At 38.3% G+C, this 21,668-nt stretch overlaps 1 protein-coding gene across 1 annotated transcript in view; it reads left to right on the forward strand.

Moving 5' to 3' along the window:
• The window catches only part of TTC6 (tetratricopeptide repeat domain 6), a 188,265-nt gene extending 172,904 nt beyond the window's left edge, over nucleotides 1–15,361 (forward strand). The window contains exons 28-31 of the mRNA XM_087815319.1: nucleotides 2,115–2,267; nucleotides 3,219–3,389; nucleotides 14,555–14,780; nucleotides 15,231–15,361. Of these exons, the coding sequence (XP_087671445.1) occupies nucleotides 2,115–2,267; nucleotides 3,219–3,389; nucleotides 14,555–14,780; nucleotides 15,231–15,361 (681 nt within the window). The remainder of the gene's footprint in view (nucleotides 1–2,114; nucleotides 2,268–3,218; nucleotides 3,390–14,554; nucleotides 14,781–15,230) is intronic.
• Nucleotides 15,362–21,668: the final 6,307 nt, after the last annotated feature.

Genomic DNA, 21,668 nt, shown 5'->3' on the forward strand with positions numbered 1-21,668 from the left:
GTGCTGTATTCTCCGTGAAAAGCAACTGAGTATTCTTAAACCCTCGTTTTATCCCTTTTAATATTCAAAAATTTAAACAATGGGCAAAAGTATATTCAAATATTGTAAACCGCAGAAATTCCTGTTAATCTGTCATTAAAGTAGAATTTTTTTTCATTTAAAAATAAGTGAGTTTGGTGATCTGAGACTAATAATATTGGAGGTGGTTTTGGAATTGGTGGTTATAGTGAGGTATTCCTAAAAGCTTGTTAATAAGGAAAAAAGATTGCCTTCTGAGAATTAAACATAAAGTTAGCCATTATTGGATCACAATAGAAATTTGCAGTCAATTTAAAGAGATATGATGACTCCCAAAGCATCTAGAGCTGACTGCAATTCAATGAAATGTGTTATCATCATTTACTGCATTTAAAAGGCATTTACTGGGCACCTACTATGGGACAGGAACTGATCTAGGCCTAGGGATACAGCAATGAACAAACAATACTTGGTTCTCCTTGTAGAGTTTACTACCTAGTAGAGAGATGAGCATCGAGCAATCATGTGATTCATTATTTATTTTTATGCACTGTAAGTGCAACGAAGAAAAAGGATGGGTTTTAGGACAATTTATGACAAGGGAATATAACTTTGAGGAGTAAAGGAGGGCTTTTTAAGAAATTAGCATTTAAATTGAGGTGTGAAAGACTAGGAATTAGTCGGGGTAGGAGTTGGGGATAGGACACAGTGTTCCAGACAATGAATTGGAGGGCCCAGTGGATGGAATGTTGGCGGGGGGGGGGGGGGGGGGGGGGGGGGGGGGGGGGGATGTGAGGTGAGGCTAGAGAATTGAATAATGACTGGTCATTGCAAGTCAGTGAAAAATGTGAACTTCGCTACCCAGAGCAGTGACATCAGATTCATGAAATGAAGATGTCACTGGGTATATGTCAACCTGAAAGAGGATTGAAAAACAGATCATTGTGAGGAAGGATTGAATCAGGAAAGGAAGGACTGAAAAAGGAGAGTTAGGCCCATCGAATCCTGCTCAGGGGAAAGAGTGACCATTTGTTCAACAAATACAGATTTCCCCACTGTGTGCTTAGCACTAGGGATATGAAAGTGAGCAAAACAGATGTCAGAAACCAGATGACAGGTATAATCCTACCGTGAGGTTGTTTGCAGTTTAATAGTCTAATAACTTAGTCTTGATTTGCCTAATTCCTTGTTTATCAAATGAAGCTGTCATGGTGATGGTGAATTCCACATAATTTGTAAAAAGGGAGAAGATTTGCTGGTTAAAAAACAGTGTCTTATTGGTTATATGTTATTAGTTATATGCCTTATTCGTTTTATGCAAGAGTCATTGGGCTCAGCTTGGTTAATGTGAATCAGCTTCTGAGATTCTAGCCAGTTGGGTTTCTGAGCCCACAGGAATAAAGGACAGGCCCTGGACCATGCTGAATTCATCAACTCACTGCCTTCCTGCCATGAGGTATTTAGTTGCCAGTTGGTCTTCTCTAGGAAATATTCTGACATCATTCTATTCACAATGCCCCTCTCCTGACCTTTTTTTCTTGTTTTCCAGTTATCACTAAGGTTGGTATAAATAGATGCTTGGTAGATCTGCATGCATTTTCCATGGAATATGTATAGTGAGCCCATAATTCTAGATGATGGTACAATTTATCAAAATTGGTTTTATACCAATAGTTTATGCATTTATTCAACACATATTTATTTTGTTATGTATATTATGTATAACTGGAGGTTCAATGCCAAGCAAATAAATACAATTTCTGCCTGTGTGTGCAGAGCTCAAGGTAAATTTTGTGGCGATTTTCCAAAGCATAGGTGTTTTACATGGTGTCTGCGATTTTATGTTGTCCAAGATTGGTATAAGATGACTCTGACAATTAGATTTATTTTAATTAATTAAAAATTCAGTGTAAATACTCAGAGGTAATTAGTCAATTGAATGCACTCACAGTACAGCCTACTTCTTGTTTAAAATATCTTAGATTTAGCACTGTATAAATATACCCTTTCTAAAGGTTTTATTTGATTAAGTTAGAATCAAATATTGTCATGTTATGGGTAATTTCCTACTTCATGTAAATGGAAAATTATTTTAGGCCCAAGGAAAATTCCAGAAAGCTTGGAACCACTTTACCATTGCCATAGAAATTGATCCAAAGAGCTACCTAGCCTATGAAGGAAGAGCAGTGGTCTGTCTTCAGATGGGTAATAATTTTGCTGCAATACAGGATATTAATAGTGCCATAAAGGTAAGAGTACACTTAGATTATATTCAATTAGCATAAATTAGCACCATCAATGAATAAGGTCAAGTAAAAAAATTCTGTTATTTTTTTTAAATGACTTGCAGAGGAAATTATATATATATGTACATATACATATATATACATACACATACACATACACATACACATACACATATACATATACATATACATATACATATACATATACATATACATATACATATACATATATATATTTGTTCCAGGAGATTCCTAAAGAGTTATTATGGTTTGCCAATTCTATAACCTGAATACATTTAAAATTCAAAAAACAAATTCCTGATAAATGTTGATTCTCTCAGTAAATACAATTTACAGTTTCATGGGGCATCAATATTATTTTGTACTAAAAAAATTAATGCAAAAAATAAAATAATGTTCTGGGTTTGAAGGCACTACAGAAAGGACAATGTAAATCCCTAGAGTCTTCTGCGGTGAAATGGCCATATCTCAGGTTTTGTATATGGTGACAGAAAATCTCCCTCATTTTTTCTAGATTTTTAGATTCTGTTTCTGTACATTCAGGTAAATGTTGTAATCCTTGAGGTGAGAAAAAAGGAAAGACCTGAAAGATAATTGCTATTGCTTAGGACAAATAAACATGTTAACTCTTTAATTTCTGTTCCAGCTTTAACAGAGCTAAACAGATAAGCTTTTTCCCGTGTCTGTTCTTTGGAAAGGAACTGAGTAAAGCACTAAGATTATTTGTTTTATTACAACCAAATCAGCAAAGTGTTGACTTTGAACCAACTTCCTACCGAGTCCTTTCTCAAAATATTTGCTCTAATGGGGCTTCACCTGAACTATAAAGTTACTAGTTTCCCACAAGTAAATTTCATAACGTTCATTTTTGCAGACATGAAATCGGAGATAATACTATTCCCAGGAGCTAATACTTATACTGTTATATTGCAGATCAATACTACAGCAGAATTGTTAACAAATCGTGGTGTGATTCATGAGTTTATGGGTCAGCAACAAAATGCAATGAGAGACTATCAAGCAGCAATTTCTTTAAACCCCACGTACTCACTGGCTTACTTTAACGCAGGAAATATCTACTTTCACCACAGGCAGTTTTCCCAGGTAATGTGAAGCATTTTCTTTTTAATCTAAATGCTTTCTTTGCTATATATAGTTTTAAAATTCAGTCCTTAGATTCTAGGCTAATCATTCATTAGCTCTTCTTTAAAAACGTTCTCCTTCATAAGAACGTTTATAATTATTTTTAAAATATTTAACCTCTATGGATTTATTCTCTCATTGTCCCCAATCATTTAACACATGTCCAGCAAACATTATTTTGGACTTACCCAATTGTCAGCAATTGTCTTGCTAGTCATTCTTTGTCCATCTTTTTGTCAGAAGCTTAATTCATTTATTGTCACCCTTTCATTTCTATTGTGATTAAATTATTAAGGTTATGCCTTTTCCCCAGGTACTGCTTTTAACAGTATCCCATATATTTTGGTCTTTGAAGTTTTAATTTTTGTTTTCCCCAAATTTTATACCTGTAATTTTATTTCCCCTTTGACTCAAGAATAAATTAATAAGGCATTTGAAATGTCCAGGTAGAAGGACTTTTATATTTTCTAATTTTGGTATTTATTGAGTTTTAATGTTGGTCTAATATATGACGACTTTTGAAAAATATTCCAGGGTTCTTTTCAAAAAAGTTTCTGCTGTCAAAATGTAAAGTTAAAGTATATGTATAAGATCTACCTTATTAGTTATATTTTTAATTAGTCAATATTCTTTTTTTTTTAATTTGGTTGATCTTGGACTGTGAAAGGTTTAAGTATCCTATCATTGGTTTGGTTCTATATAGTTTTCTTTATATTTCTTGTAATTTCTGCTTTATGAAAATTGCTGCTGCATTGTTTCATTTATAGATATTCATACATATTACATATGCACTATATATTGTAGCCTTCAGCCTTATAAATGCCCTTTGTTTCTTTAAGGCTCTTTGGAATAAATTTTACTTGATCTGATATGAAGATTGTAACCTCTGATTCCATTGGGTTTGCTTTTGCCTGGTATTCCATTGCCCTTCCTTTTATTTTCAACATTTAGAATCCTTTGTTTTAGATATGTCTCTCTTATGTACGATAGAGTTGGATTTTGCTTTAAAAGCCAATTTGAAAATATTTATCTTTCAATGGGTGGGTTAAGGCCATTTACATTTTGGCATAATATGTTTGCTCTTAGTTCTGTTATATCGTATTTTTATTTTCATGTATTTTAAAAGAATTTTGGTCTGCAGTCTGTTTAATTGTTTCCCCTAGTTTTTCTGATATTGAGGAAAATTTACAGTTTTGCTCTAGTGGCTACCTTTATAAAAATACTTTTATACCCGTATTTCCTTGTGTTTTTAGTTTCTTTACTATAAACATTAAATACCCTCCTACTTATCCATTCAATTTTTTAAATTTAAATTTTTTATCTTTATTGTTGAAAGTATTACAGATGTCCCCTTTTTCCCCTCATTGATCCCCTCCACCCTGCATCCACCCCATCCCCAGTCCTTCCCCATACCAGTGTCTGTGTCCATGGGTTATGTTTATGAACATATACGTTCTTTGATTAATCTCTCCCCACCTACTCCCCATTCCCCACCTTCCCTCTGAGATCCCTCAGTCAGTTCCATGCTTCTGTGTCTCTGGATCTATTTTGTTCATCAGTTTATTTTGTGTATTACATTCCACATATGAATGAGATCATATGCCACTTGTCTTTCTCTGACTGGCTTGTTTCACTTAGCATAATACTCTCCAGTTCCCTCCATGCTGCCCTAAAGGATAGGAGATCCTTCCTTTTTATAGCTGCATAGTATTACATGGTGTAAATGTACCACAGTTTTTTTATCCACTCGTCTACTGATGGGCACTTGGGTTGTTTCCAGATCTTAGCTATTGTACATTGCACTGCTATTAATTTTGAAGTCTATTTGAACTGATATGAGTATTGCTACCCCAGCTTTTTTTTCATTTCCATTTGCACGGAAATTTTTTTTCCATCCCTTCACTCTCATCTTGTGTTAGTCTTTTCTTTTGAGGTGGGTCTCTAGTAGACAGCATATATTTGTGTCATGTTTTCTTATACATTCAGCCACCCTATGTCATTTTATTGGAGCATTTAATCCATTTGCCTTTAAGGTTATAATTGATAGATATCTACTGTCATTTTAATTTTTTATGCCTATGTTTCTCTCTCTCTATATTTCTACTTCTAATTACAGCAGTCCCTTTAACATTTTCTGCAATGCTGGTTTGGTGGTCACAAACTCCTTTAGCCTTTTTTTTTTTTTTTTTGCCTGGCAAGCTCTTTATTTCACCATCTATTTTGAATGATAGCCTTGCTGGATACAGTAGTCTTGGTTTCAGATCCTTGCTTTTCATTACCTTGAATACTTCATGCCATTCCCTTCTGGACTGTAGAGTTTCTGATGAGAAGTCAGCTGACAGCCTTATAGGAGCTCCTTTGTTGGTAACAGATTGCTTTTCTCTAGTTGTCTTTAAGATTCTCTCTTTGTCTTGAATTCTTCGCATTTTAGTTATGATGTGTCTGGGCATAGGCCTCTTTGGATTCTTCTTGCTTGGGACTCTCTGTCCCTCCTGAACTTGTGTGACTTTTTCCCTGACCAGGTTAGGGAAGTTTTCTGCCTTTATTTCTTCAAACAGGTTCTCTAACCCTTGCTTACTTTTGACCTCTTCTGGAACTCCTATAATGTGAATATTGTTACATTTCACATTGTCCCACAGCTCCCTTAGACTGTCCTGTTTTTCAATTGTTTTTTCTTTTTGGATCTCTGATTGAGTGATTTTTTCTACCCTATCTTCTAATTCTCTGATCCGATTCTCAGCTTCCTGTAATCTACTGTTTATTCCTTCCAATGTAGTCTTTATTTCTGCTATCTCATCCTTAATTTCCTTCATAGTTTCCCTATCATTTTTCATGCTGTTGAGCATCCTTACAATCAGTATTCTGAACTCTATATCTGATAGATTGCTTATCTCCCGTTTTATTTAGCTCTATTTCTGGAGATTTTCCTTATTCTTTCATTTGGGGCTTGTTCTCCCCCTCCCCCCATTTTCGTTGTCTGTTTGAGTTTGTTTCTATGTAACAGGTCGATCTGCTAGGACTCTCAGTCTTTTTAGACAGTCTCTGGTGCAGGCCAGTGTCAGACACAGTTTGTCACTGGCCCTGAGTACCTTGTTTGGAGCTATCAACAACCCTCGGCTTGAGGCCTCCTCTGCTGGGGTTGGGTGAAGTTGGACAGGACCAAGATGCACACCAAAGTCTGCTTTTCCAAAGCCAGGGTCCAGAAGCAGATCAGGCAAAGACTGAAAGCACTCTGAGGTCTGCCTCTGCCTTCAGGCTGATTATTCTGATTCTCTTAGTGAGCTTCAGGCTGTAGAAACTCCACAGGGTAGGGTGAGAGATTTTCCAGCAGGATAGGGCAATTGCTTCCCCCCTCAGGCAAAAGCAGCAAATTGTCTCCCTATGAAAGATGTCCTCTGCAGTATGGGGGAATTACTAGGCACAAGGATCCAGAGGGATGCTTTCTGATCTCAATCTCCAGATCCCACAATCCTAGATTCTCCTCACACAGCTCTAGTCCACTCTACCCTCCCTCTGCCAGAGCCCAAGGTGAGTAGCTGCACATGAAACTTTGTGCTATGGCTCTTTAAGAAGGTGCCTGCATTTCCAGCCATATCTCCCTGGCAGACAAGAACCCTGCTGCTTTTCACAGCCAGTTGTTATGTGGGCACCTTTCTTAGTTTCGGTGCTCTTGGATGGGGAGTCCAGCCTAGGTATTAGGCCCCAGAGTCCTGAGTGGGAACCCCCTACAGCTGAGATATCCCTCCAGACCTTCAGTTGCTGCCTGTGGGAGCCCAGCCACCCTCTCACCCTTCTGCACTTCTTACCAGATTCTGTGTGGTCTCCACTTTTCCTCCTTGGTTATGAGGTTGCTCTCCAGCTTGTCTTCAGTTGCAGTGGATTATTCAGGATGGTTTTTCTATATTTTAGTTGTAATTCCAGTTTGGTCCAGGGAGAGTGTCAGTGTAGCTTCCACTCAGTCCACCACCATCTTTAATCCTCATAGTATTCTCTTTTAAATTTTTTCTATTTGTATTCTTAAATATGCTTGAGCTTATTGTATCAGCTTACTTTCCATGTCTGTCTCTTTTATCCCATTTTGTAGTGAATTTCATGATTCTTATACTGCCAGAGGATTTAATATTTGCATACTATTTTGTTACTCTTATTTCAAATTTTCATCTTAGTTTGCCAGTTAAGTATATTCAATTCTCATCACCAGGCTTTTTGCCAGTTTCTTTCCCAACCAACCATTTCTTGGTTGTCTGAAATTAGTCCTTTAGTAGAGTCCTTAGAAAGGGCTCCTGAAAATAATACTCCTTGAATTTTTTCTTGTTTATCACTATTTGCTTGTAGACTTTACATCTTAAGGGGGCATGTCTGGCTTTTAAATCCTTGGCTCTTTTCTTTCCTTGAGTGTCTTGTGTTGTTTCATTGTTTTTGGTTTTGTATGTTGATGTCAAGAAGCTGGATGCAAATTCGATTTTTGCTATTTGTGACTTCTTTTTGTTAGGATAACCAAAGATTTGTTTTTAAATATAAAGTTCTACCAACACCTGTCTTAGAGTTGACCCCTGGAGTCAAAGTTAACAAGTACACAATGTGTGTTTTCAATATGTAGATTTCAGAAAAGTTTTGTTGAATTCAGTGGAAATTTTTTTCTGTTTCATAGTTTTGATTTTCTTCATTGGGAATATTCACTACATATATGGGGGTCCCCAAAAATGTACACACACTTTAACAGATGATAAGTCACTTAATTTTGAAAATGAACTGTATATTAATAAACACCAACTTTTTTTTTTTTTTTTAAACATATCTTTATTGATTTCAGAGAGAGGAAAGGAGGGGGAGAGAGAGATAGAAACATCAGTGACGAGAGAGTCATTGATCAGCTGCAGCCCGCAACCTGGGCATATGCCCTGACCAGGAATCGAACCCCGATCTCCTGGGTCCTAGGGGGATGCTCAACCGCTGAGCCACGCCCGGCCGGGCAACACTGACTTTATAATCATTCAAAGTGTGTATACATTTTTTGGGACACTCAGTATGTATATCTATCTATCATCTATATCTATCTATCTATCTATCTATCTATCTATCTATCTATCTATCTATCTATCTATCTATCATCTATCTATATCTATCTATCTATCTATCTATCTATCTATCTATCTATCTATCTATCTATCTATCATCTATCTATCTATCTATCATCTATCTATCTATCATCTATCTATCTATCTATCATCTATCTATCTATCATCTATCTATCTGTCTATCTAATCTATCTATCTATCTATCTATCTATCTATCTATCTATCTATCTATCTATCTATCTATCTATCTATCTACCTATCATCTATCTATCTATCATCTATCATCTATCTTATTTATCTATAATCTATTTATCTATATCTCATGTCCTTTGACTTCTGTATATCAACTATTTTTCCAGTTTTTTAACCTCTTAATTTCTTTTTAATTTTTGTTGCATTCTTCACTGTGTTTTTTGAGATATTTATTATCCCCTTGTAGATGTTATAATTCAAATTTCTTTTTAGATTTTTTTTTTTGTAGTTCCATCTCATTTCAATGTCATACTTTTCTAAGATCCTTTATTCCTGAATTATTTTTTTCTTAAATGCAATTGCTTCTATAATAAATTTTTTCTAGTTCATTTTGAAATCCTATGTTATAATTTTTAATCTAGACTGTAGCAGTATTTTTTTTCTGGTGAGCTTTTATCTTTCCAAAAATTAAGTTATTTTTCATCCCTGTTTTTACCATGAAGGCAGGTAAATTACTTTTGTTACTCATATTTGAATGTAATAAATTATTTTCCTGTTCTAATAGCAGAGATTCTTGTGGGGAATAGGGGGGTGGGCCATGATAACTTTCCAAGTTGGGCTCCCTCTTATGCTGTAGTAAAGGAATTTAGTTTGTCCTCTCTAGCCTACCCGGGTTTGGAAGACTACCACAAGCTCTGTGGTTCTCTGAGCTTTTCACAACCCTTGCCTTCTAAAATGATGTGCTCATTTTAAAACTTGGTTTTTATTGCTTACATTTTTTGAGAGCTATCACCTCTATGCTCTCCTTCACCACCCACTACTGTCACCATACTCTTTAATAAAACAAACTTTGAGGCTTCTTTAGGTGTAAAGAAGCTATGGTTCTTGTTTATACTTTGCTGGAAAAATTCAGCAAATATTTCCTGTTTCCACTTTGCTCTTCATTCTTTCAATCTCCACATATTTATGATGTACTTGCCATGTGCTAGGCATTGAGGATACAGAGTAGAAAAGGGTAAGAAGGAATTCTTTTATGATGTAGCTTACATTTTATTGGAGGAAGAAATAGAAAATAAATAAGAAAATACTTGTAGCAATACATGCTTAATACAATCTCTTGTAGGCATTATTATATCAGTATTAGCATATCTGTGGGACTATATAAGATTACCCAGGTAGACAGTATAGATGGAGAGAGAAGTTTAAGAAATAAGCCTTAGGTAGCATCAATGTTTAGAAGTGAAGCAGAGAGAAGCCAGAAAGTAGACTGAGAAGGGAGCATCCAGCAGGATGGCAAGAAAAGCAGGAGAGCAGCACATCACTCTCTCTCTTGAATCAGTGCTTTAAGAAGGGAAAAGTGTCCTGTGTCAAATGCTGCTGAGATGTCAAGGAAGAGGAGAATGGAAGAGGTCATTGACGACTTTGGCAAGAACATTGTTGGAACAGCAGTGGAGCAGAGGCTTGAGTGGAAAGCATTGTGGAGAAAATGGGAGGTGAAGAATTAGGGACAGTTCCACTGGGTCAAGACACTCTTCCATGAAGAGAAGCAGTGAAATGGGGGCAATAGCTAGAGTGGCTTAAGTGTTTTTTCTTGTTTCTGTTTTTCAGATGAGGGCTAATTGATTCATGCTCCTATGCTAATGAGAAGGATCTAGTAGAAAGGGAGAAATTGGTGATGCAGGAGAGAGTGGCAGGGAGAGTTAGGATCAAAATCTTTGAGAATTTGATGGGATTAGAGTTTGGAAATTGCAGGGTGGCCTTTGCTTGGAGCAGGACGCACTATGCATTATGTCATGAGGGAAGGCAGAGGGTCAGGGCACAGCTGAATACAGTTTGGTAGATATTAATAGTAGGCATTCCTATTCATTATATTTTCTCCATGGGATATGAGTATCAGTTATCAGTTGAGGGTGGACCATTAAAAAGAAGAACAGGAAGGCTAGGAATTTTGAGGAGAAAAGAGAAAATGTGAAAAGCTGTGTTAGAAAGTGGCAGGATGAACATACTAGGGATTGTAGCAGAAAACATTAAGTTCTCTTTTTGTGTCTTTCAGTGCACAATTCTTTATTTTTTTTCTTTAAATTTTTTTTCAATTACAGTTGACAATCAATATTTTATATTAGTTTTAGGGGTACCTCATGGTGGTTAGACATTTATATAATTTGCAAAGCAATCCTCCCACCTGGCTCTGTACATAGTTTGCAGACAACATTAAGTTCTGATTTGAGGTTTGTGGTTATGGATTTAAAATGAGATCTTGACTCCGTACTGCTTTGTGTACAATTTTTTCTATACAGATTCAATGTTCTTTTGTATTTCTCCACAGTTGACTCTCTGTGTTGATTCTTTATCTCTTCACTCCAATTAGATTGTAAGCTCTTAAGGGCGTGGAAGCATATTCCTTCCTCATCTCCCTAGATTTCTTTACTCAGAAAGCCTGTCTATACCCATGGTTTAGACTGCATATCTTCTGAGCTCCTGACCCATATTTCTCTCCAGTTGCTAAACTGTATATTTTACAAGTGCAGTAGGTCCAAAACGGGATTTCTATACCCTCTACCACCAGTCCAGGGCTCTTCATATGAGCCCTCTCTCAATTCAAGATGTCATCTTCCATAAAGTGACCCGAGTAAAAAAATCAGAGTCAACCGTGACTTTCTCTTCCTCTCCTCCTTCATCTAATCCCATCAGTTTTATTTCTCATTTTTTCTCATATGTCTCCCTTTCATTCTGTGTCTTCTGCCATTGCCTTAGTTTAGGTTTATTCTCTCCCAAGTTATATCATGACCCTGAACAGCTTCCTGATCCCTGTGATGAGCCTGGTTGACCTCAGTGGTGAAGCTAGATGCCAGAACACTGAATTATTGAAGGTATAATTCTGTAAGGCACGAATGAGTCTGTCATAGCTCAGACCTCAGTGGACAGCTGGGAGGCTAATGTTTCCCTAGGCTGACAAGCCAGGGCCAATTGCCTTAAACTCCATCAAACTCAGATCACTGTCTGGCTGGGTCCTAGCTATGTTTCTCTGCATCATAGAGTTAGTTAATGAGATGAAAACAAATACAATGCCCAGGGCAATTTTATGTTTCCATAAATGTTTAAGATCCACATGAGAAGAGACCTTCACATTTTGAATGTATTTGTCTTTTTAATAACTGTGAGCATCATGTATGAAACTATTCGGTTAGATCTGAAGTGTAGTTTGATTATTTTATTATTATTATTTTTTTAGTATGGCTCTATTTCTTCAAGTTGGGGACACATTTGCTGGGCAAATATTTGATCTAAAATGTATCTTGTCCCCTGTCCTGATGTGTTGGATGCTTGGATTCACAGTGCACACTCCTTCCAGAGACAAGCAGACTCTGAGAGTAGTCATTCAGCTATATTAGTCTGCTCTAGGCCTCTTTATGGAGAAAGTTCTTGTATTTTCTGCTCCCCCTCACCTTTGTTTCTGACTATACTGGAAAGAAGAGTTATGGTCAGGAGAAATGGTCCTTTAACAGAACAAATAATCTCTAGAGGGTTAAAACATGTATGTGTTTTGACTTCTTTTATCGTTAATTAGAGACTTATTGATTTTAAACCACATTTGGATGAGCTATGTGTATGCATCATGAACTACAGGTGACTTTTAAAAATACTTGGATCTGCTTTCTAATTAATTACAGATATGAGGGCATTAGACTAATTGTTAAAAAACCAAGGCCATCCATTGTGGTTGGTGTTTTTGGCCTTTAATTGCTTCATAATTAATACTCCTGTACTTCAAACAACCTCATTAAATGCATAGGCTTTCATTTATTAAGTAATGTATTTTGAAAGTTTTAATAGAAAGGTAAATTGTTCAAAACACTATTGTGTTTTACTAAGTTCTATTATTTTTAGCTGAGGTAAGCATTTCCTTCTACCTGACTGAAGTCCTGCTTTTGTGATATATAATTGTGTCACCTTTATTGATCATTTATCAGTGAATTAAAATGAAGCCTAAATTGCTTTTTGAAGGAAGTCTTGTCCTTGCTCAGAGTTATTCCCTTGCCTCATTCCTGGTGATTGTGAGTTTAGCCTTCTGTTCAGGAACAAATTCTCTAAGTTCTTCACAGAAGGATGTCAATTCTGATGCCATCTTAACAGATCCGTCAACCACACTTAACCACAGCATAGAAGAACTGCCATCCTGGGACGAGATGGGTTACAAAATCTTGATCTAATTTCCTCTCAAGAGTCATCGGCAGCCAGCTTTATGGAGTATTGCCTTGGGCTATGATGTATCTTCATTTGGAGACACTAGGAAAAGTAATATATCAATAATAATTGAGTCCTTACTGGATTCTACATATCATTCTCAGTAGTTTACTATTAGCTCACTTAATCCTCATAGCAGCACTGGATGTAGGTTCTATTTGTTACCTCCATTTTACAGATGAGAAAAGTTAAGGAAAAGAGAGCTTTAGTTACTCACCCCAAAACACAGAGGTAATAAGTGGTAGAGTAAGGATTTGAACCTGGAAATCTGGCTCAGTAGCCTGGGCTCCTGGCTACCATGCTATCAGAATTTCACTTCACCAATGATAGAAGTGAACTGAGGAAAAAAGTCCCTGAGAAACAGAGAGAAATAGTTCAGTGAAGGACACTGGCAGCAAATGATCAGAGAGGTAGGAGAAAAACCAGGGGGGCGCCCTGTTTCAAGGACAGAGAGAGCTTTAAGAAGGAAGGAGAGGTCAAGAGTGTTCATGCCCAGGAATGTCATGGAGGAAGATAACTAGAAAATGTCCCTTGGGCTTGAGTACATCTTCAACCTTAACAAGAGCAGAACTCACAGAATACAGAGAGGTATGTGGAAGCCCGATTGCGGTGTACTGGGAAAAAATTAGTGGTAAGGAACTGGAGAGAGCACACTCTGTTGTAGAAAATGACTTTTCCTTTAGGGAAGTTTTAAAGTAGGAGTCAAATTTTCATCCATCATGGTGTTAGAGGAGAGATTCCTGCCTTCAGTAGTAGGGTGTCTAATCAGCATCTCAAGCCATTTGTGGTGAAGGACCAGTTTTTTTGTTGTGGTTGTTTATTTTAATTCTAATTTGTTATTGATCAAGACTCCGATACTGGTATATAGACCACATTTTGAAGGGTCCTTCCAGTTTGATGATGAGTTGTGAATAATCTAGAACCTTTGATCTTCTTGGCAAGCTGGTTTTTACCTTCTCTCATTCTTCCTTATAGCTTTTCATAGTGTCACTGAGTTTTTATCCCTTTTGGTATGGTTTAGAACCTTATTTTCAAAACTTATCTCTTTAGCTCTTAGATATTTTGCTTTTATATAAAAAGTATTAATTTTCTAACTTACAGTTTATTTTCTTACTAGGACCTTATTTTCTAATTTATATTTTACCTTTTTCTAGTGCTGTGTGGGGATGTGGGATTTGTGGGGTGGGGTAGGGTAGTGAAGCATTTCACTTTAACAGAGAAGAGTATTTACTTTATTTTTAAAAAATTTATTAAATTTATCGGAGTGACAGTGGTTAATAAGATTATATAGGTTTCAAGTGTATAATTCTATGATACATTGTCTGTATATTGCACTGCGTGGTCGAGTCTCCTATTTTTTGTCATTGACATTGTCTAGAATTTCCTGCTTGTGGTGATAACAAAATGCAAAGCAACTGTTGGTCAGCTTCACTACTGTTTTCTGCTTTCTCTACAGACAGTGCGCCTCCTTATTGTCTGGACTCTAATGAAAGGCTTCCACTATCCCTGGGAAATGCCATTGGCCTTAATTTTATATTAAAAGTGTTTCAAATTGCTGTATAGCTGCAAATTAAAATATATTCAAATTATCATTATCTTCACATTTTATAGGCCAGTGACTACTTTTCAAAGGCTTTAAAGTTTGATCCAGAGAATGAATGTGCTGCCATGAATCGAGCTATTGCAAATACGATACTAAAGAAGTTCGAAGAAGCAGAAGAAGATTTTGCAAATGTGGTTAAGAGCTGTCCCTTTTGGGCTGCAGTATATTTGAACAGAGCACAGTTCTACTGTTGTTTAAAACAATATGAACTAGCTGAGGAAGACCTAAGTAAAGGTATTTATTTTTTTGTAATGTTTTGGGTAAAATTACAGTGGTTGATGTGTTTGTTTTTAAATAATAAAAGAATAATCCCATCAGGTCCATTTGTCTAGAAAAGCTTACATTAGAATGAATGTTTTTTATATCACATCTTTAATGTAATCAGTATGGGTTCCTTTATGCAATAACTTACAGCATTGGTCAGCTAAGATACAGAAAATTTATTAGGAAAACTATACACAAGCATTGCTAGCCTTTCAAAGAAAGACATTGTACTATGTTTCCTCAATTTAATTTTCTTAGAAATATTTAATATTTTCAATTTAGCTAAATAGGTGCATATGAAGAAAAATGTTTTCAACAAGTAATACTAAAGCTGTTATATTATAAAATTTTTATTTTAAAAAAATGAGACCTTTTGAGTGTTAGCATAAAACATCTTTTGAAATTTTTTTTCTTTTACAGCTCTGTCTTTGAAGCCTAATGATGCTCTGGTATATAATCTTAGAGCAGAAGTTCGTGGTAAAATAGGTGCAATTGAGGGAGCTATGGCTGACTACAACCAAGCACTGGATCTTCAAGAATATGCCCAGTGATATGATTACATAGACTGGTTTCTGTAGCAGTTTACACAGCAGTTAAGCCAGAAATCGAAATGTATTCATTGTTTAAAACAAAGGTTGCTCTATCTTCATTATTATATTCATTATATTTCTTCTGCTCCATAACCGTTTCGTGCATTTTAATAACATATTTATGCTATATATTAATTTTAAACTTTTAGATCATTTTATGCATATTTGGAACAATTCAATAACTGAACTTCTTCATAGGGTGCAGAATTTAAATGGGAATGCTTCTTAAGAAATAGTAACACTTTAAATATTTTCTTTAAGGTAAAATAATTCCTTTTGAAATAATACTGCATGATTTTAGAAAAAGTGTCACCTACCTTTTTATCAATATCTGCTCATAACATATTCAGTGGTATCCAGGTTAAAATAATAAATATAGAGCTGGTGACTATAAAGAAATCGAAGCCATGCGCAGTTCCTCTCTCCTCCTTTAAACCATGTCGGTTCAGGCTTGCATATTCCTGCTACTCCTGTTGTTCCAACGGCTAAACACGCTCCTTTGTGTATGTCCCCTCCCTTCCAGTACGGCACCTATAGAGTCCTTGTGAGTGTTCCCTCTGCTTTAATGTAAATTCATAAACATATATAAAACTATGTATACATTAGTAATTTGTTTCAGAGTTGACAAGTGAAAACAAATTGAAACAGCTAAACATTCTTTATAGAATCTCTCCTGAGTGAACCAGAGAGCCCCTTTCCTTAAGCTCACCGACAGTAACAAGGCCTCCTCACTGAGCTCATTGAGACCGGCTTCACTCAGCTGCTTTTCCTTCTTCCAGTACCTCTCCAGCTCCTCCAACACCCTTTTTCAACTAGATCAGGCATTGGGGGAAAAAGTACCTCTATCCACTCAGCTTTCTTTGATTTTTAGCTTGATGTGCCAGACTTTCACAGTGGGTGGGGGATTTTCATTTGTAAGACACCGTGGTGATGCTTCACACTCTTCGGAAAATTTTCTTGGCATGATATGTGGGTCCACGTGAGGATACGGTCATCACCAGGGAGTTTCTGCAGGTTGGTGAATCAGGCACACATTCAATCAGCCCCTCAGGTCCTCCTGTCCTCACTTTCCTCCAGTCTCTTTCGTCCCAGTGCCAGCCACAGAGGAGATTCAGACCAACCTCAGGCACCACACACAGCGCCCCCCACGCAAAGCCACACCTCCGTCGCCCACTGCCCTGGCCTGGAAGCTCTGCGGTTCTCAGTGGCCACCCACGTGCCCTGTGGATGTGCAGCAGGCCTGAGTCCCTGTCAGGTGAACCTTTGATGATGGGAGAAAGGAGCTAGATAGATTCTTCTCCTTACATCTGTTGGTGGAGTGGCCTGAGACGCACAGTTTCTACAGCCTCCTGGAGGATATCCTGGGAGCTGAAGCAATCAGTTGGCACTCCTGGCAGCCAGCTTCAAAACTTACCTCGTATTAGTGCTGCTTTCTCTCCTGCCTGGCTCCCTTTTGTCACTGCTCCTGCTTTCCTGGATTTGCCCTTCTCGATAAAGTCGTAGCACAGGAGCACTGGCCTCTGGCTCTGCTCCCTGGGGCAACCCTAACCCCCGCCGTTGTCCACGGTGTAACCTCCTCCATGCACACCCTCTGTTAGCCTCCCCCTCCCCGGCCCCACTCCCTGCTCCCTCACACCAAGGAAGGGCCCCGAAACTGGATCCCGAGCAGCATAGAGGCCCGTGGGCAGCGGCGTCCAACGGTAAGGTCCTCTGCGCAGACTGGTGTCAGGACAGATACAGAAGTGGAAAAGTGAAAGAGCGTTTGGAGAGTGGCTGGAGCAGAGCGTTTGTGAGGAGACGGGGAAGCGTGGCCATGCAGCGGGAGTCAGCACAGGATCAAGGATCAAAGCCCAAGGAGTTGCTTAACTGGGAGAGAGAAGGGGAGGCTGGGGCGGGGACCGCCGAGCCTTTATTGCAATTTCTCCCTCCATCCTCACAGTAATGCACGGGGTCTGTTTAGCATCACCAAATAAAAACTGGACGGAGGAAAATTGACCAGTACTCTCCAGAAAGAGCTGTGCCCTGTCCTGTATGTGCTCCATTCCGACTCGGACTGAGCCCGTCTGCTGTGAGGAGAAGGTCCCGGGCAGGTTGCAGGCAGGTGGGGGGGGGGGGGCGGGGGGGGGTGTGCAACAGGGGGGGACTCCCAGATGGACGGGGGAGCTGAAGCAGGCTCTGAGGACCCCAAGGGAGGAGGAAAGAATTGCCTGGATTTCGTCTTCTAATTAGCTTTGCAAGTGTTGACCCCTTCAGCAGATGAACTGAGCCTTGGTACTTCCCACCACGGCAGGACCTAGTGACCGGGTTTAGTTTATGTACCGTGTATATGCAACTTTTACTAAGGATGATCTCTGGGAGGTAAGCTTGAGGGGAGAACAGGAAAAGATCTTTATTCCTGCATCAAGATGGAAGGAGTGGTAGAATTATAAATGGTTCTTACGTTCACTTTTATGCATTTCTGTAATTTACAAGGGTTTTTGTTAATTATATTTTTGGTAGTTGTCTTAATTGTATTTTTTTCTTTACTAGTATATAAACTCTGTGAAAAGCTTGTTCTTTTTGTTTAGTATTGTTTCTTTTTGTTTATAGGTATTTAAAAATACCTCTAGCACCTGGAACGTAACAGATGCTCAAGCTACATGTCTTTGTTAAATATGAAACGAATTATAGATGCAATTACTCAATATTATAGTGTAGCCATTGTGGTGAGTTGTCTGCTTCCCCTGTGTTCCTTCGTACTTCCTGCGTGCCTTCTATAACATGAACAATGAAAAGCTAAGAGTTGTGTCTCCCAAATGTCCTCTCACCTAGAATTCCCATGTGATTTGCTTTCTGCCAATTTGATACATTCCTGAGACTCACTTGAGGCAGCATCATGAAAGGCCATTTCTGCTGCTATTATAACAGTAGGCTCTGGGTGGCTCTAGATTGTAGCTGTCAGATTTAGCAAAACACAAACAAACACAGGAGAGCCGGTCAGATTTGCATTCCCGATAAAGGAGGAGTCATTCAGGGCCCCAGTTAAACACAGGACTCTCAGTTAAATTTGAATTTCAGATCAACAACAATTTTTTTAGTATAGTATTCCACATTGCATAGGATACACTTATATTAAAAATTACTTGTTGTTGATCTGAAATTCAAATTTACGTAGGCATCCTTTTATGTAGCAGCCCTGCGCTAGAGCACAGCGAGATGGCCCTGGCGCCCTGCCCTGATGGACTGTACATCTTCCTAGAACCAGTGGCTGCTGAGCCCCTTTCCTGATTTCCTGTGTTCTTTACGGACAGCAGCTGCTCCCCAAGTTTGGCTTGTTTCGTATTATTGTTCTGATGGACCAGCCCAGAACCTGTTTGCTTCTCCAGACGATATGTGTAAAATCTTTGCATTTATTCTTTGTATAAAATCTCTTTCTGCTTAAAATAATAAGAATGGCTCCTGTTGTCTACAGTTAAATCTGACTGATACTATTTTGAAGATTTAAAAAACTCTAATTTAGGGATTTTCTTTTTTCATGAATAGAGTTGAGAGTAACAGTGTCTTTTTTGTAATGAGGTATTTGTACAGTTTTGTCTTATAATCTTGAAAATAATAACTATAATAATCATGATTTTAGCACTTATTTTAAGCAAAGTATGGTGTTCCATGCCTCACATACATTGTTTCTACTTTCTAAACAACCTTGTAGGTAGTGGGTGTGATTAGATGAGGAAACGAAGGCCCAGAGGATCGAGTTTATGATCAGGGTCGCACAGCTAGTAAATGGTGGAGCTGAGAGTCAACCTCTTGTCTAGTTTAAAGGCCTCTGTTGCTCCTTTTTCACCTAGAGAGAAATAAAACAAGATAAACTCATAGTCTGTCAAACAATCTTTATCACAATGATATTAAAACTATTAATGATCACTGGTGTAGAAAAAGGATTTCCGGTCTCCTAACACTTCCTTTTGTATTGACATATGCACGTGCATATCTGTGTCTGTGTCTACATATTTATGTACTTACCTAGCCTAACCTTAGATAAATGCACTATAAGATTATCTTAAGCTATGATTCTGAAGTACAGTCAATGGGCAGTATCTTACATTTTATCCTTAATAGTAAAAACTAGTTAGGAATTGGCAGGAAAAATGTCAGCATGTAGGCATAAGAAAGGGAAGAAAAAGGAAATTATCATTTGTTAAAAATTTACCATATGTCAGAAACTCAGCTATGAACTGAGGACATGATCATGTCACCAGCACCAGCGAGGCGGGTCTTATTATTCCCATACCATAGAAGGAGTGTATGTGACACAGAAAGTAAACCGTCAGTGTGAGCACTCCTGCTATAACAATGTTACCTAAATGTTGCTTTGCTTTCATTTACTCAGTATATTTCTTTAAATTGACTTGGGGATATTAATTAAATTTGTTTAAAAGGAAGGAATGTGTAGAAATAAATGCATAACCATTAAAAATGTTGTCCCTGTTCTACCTAAAACAATCTTTTTATACCAGTTAGTCATATTACATTTTGGGAAACACTGCGCTCTATAGCATTAATGCTTGATGGGTGCAGCTGGGAGAGTGTTTAGGGTGAGGGAGGGAAAAACATCGAATACCTGTGGAGGTGGGTGATGGAAAGGGAATGAGCACGAAGCAGAAGTTGGTTGGTGCCTGGCCTGGTAGCTCAGAGCCAGAAGCAATAGTCTTGTGCTTACAGAGTCTCAATCCACATTCTTAGCATGTGGTAACAAGATCTTACTCCCAGAGGGTCTTCCAATAGCATAAAAAATGCTTTGTTAGCCAATATCTTAGAATCATTGATTTCCAAAAATAACAGGCATTTTATGACCATTCACTAGGAGATCCCAATATTCAACATGTCTTCCTCTCCTCACTCATCTTGTTGTTGTTGTTAATCCCCACCCAAGGACATTTTATCCATTGATTTATTTTTATTTTTTTTATAGAGAGTGGGAGGGAGAGAGAAAACGAGAGAGGGGAGAGAGGTGGGGGGAATCGATGTGAGAGAGATACATCGATTGGCTGCCTCCCACCCCCCCCCGACCAGGGCTGGGGATCGAGCCTGTAACCTGGGTATGTGCCCTTCACAGGGAATCAAACCTGAGACCCTTCGGTGTATGGGCCGATGCTCTGCTCTGACCACCGAGCCACACCAGCCAGGGCTCCTCACTCACCTTTGCCAGCTCATTTCTTCTCAGGAATAGATTCCTTGCCCAACCCAGGAGGGTGGCTTAGCTCTTCTGGCGCCACACCTCCAGAGCACTGCCACCTACTCTCCTGGGCTGCCTTTCATATCTGTATGTCCTTGTCTCAGGGCTGTCTTCCCCGCCAGGCTAGAAACTCCGAGGACAAGGCGTAGGTGTATCACCAATGCTTATCATAATTCATGGCTCATAGCAGGTGCTTCACAAAGATTCCATAAATTTCCTTAAATAGAATGCAGGCCTGGATACTCACAACATAGGACAATATGACCCCACACACTGCAGATATATGTTTTACTACTTACTTCTGCAATGAGGTGAGCATTCTGTGAGATCCTAGGCAAACCCAGAATCTTCAAGGGTCATAGCAGTGAGGCGTGCATCCTAACTTGTTCTTATTTAACACTTCCTGTGAGTGGAGAGCTCCTTAGCATCCGCACAGCTTTCACAATGCTTAACACACACACGGTCTCTCTCAAACACACACACACACACACACATCGCCTTTAGGACTACAAGATAAGATGAACAAGCTTAGAAAATGAAATTAGGAAAAAGCAAAATGTAACAACTGACATCAGTCTGCTGTAAAGACAAGTAGCTGAAAAACAACTGTCAAGGTGATGAAGGTGAAATGTCTGAAATCATGAAGTATCAACATCTCAAGCCAATCACTGTAATTTTTATGATTGAATGATGCGATGACATAAGCTGTAATCCAGTCAAGTATAGTGAATAAGAACCATGACAAAATTTTAATTTACTGCCTTATTTAAGAAAGACTGCACTAATCAAGAGGGCAGGGTGTGTATTGAACCTAGAATGGGGGAGGGGAGGAGGGCATGGTCAGAGAGCAAGCATTTATATGCGTGTTCCTGGCTCTGTCTGCAGATCTGCTGCTCTGAAGAGTAGACAGGAACATTTTGATTCTTCGACCTCTTCTTAGTTCACCAATTCCCATAAAGTAAATGGAGTATGCCATTGTCATAGCTTTAAGCCACTAAATCATTAGGCAATTCAACTACTTTTTCTCTTCCTGATTCTATCCTAGACAAGAAA

Source organism: Miniopterus natalensis, chromosome 1, assembly GCF_054644295.1.
Source record: "Miniopterus natalensis isolate mMinNat1 chromosome 1, mMinNat1.hap1, whole genome shotgun sequence".
Taxonomy (NCBI): domain Eukaryota; kingdom Metazoa; phylum Chordata; class Mammalia; order Chiroptera; family Miniopteridae; genus Miniopterus; species Miniopterus natalensis.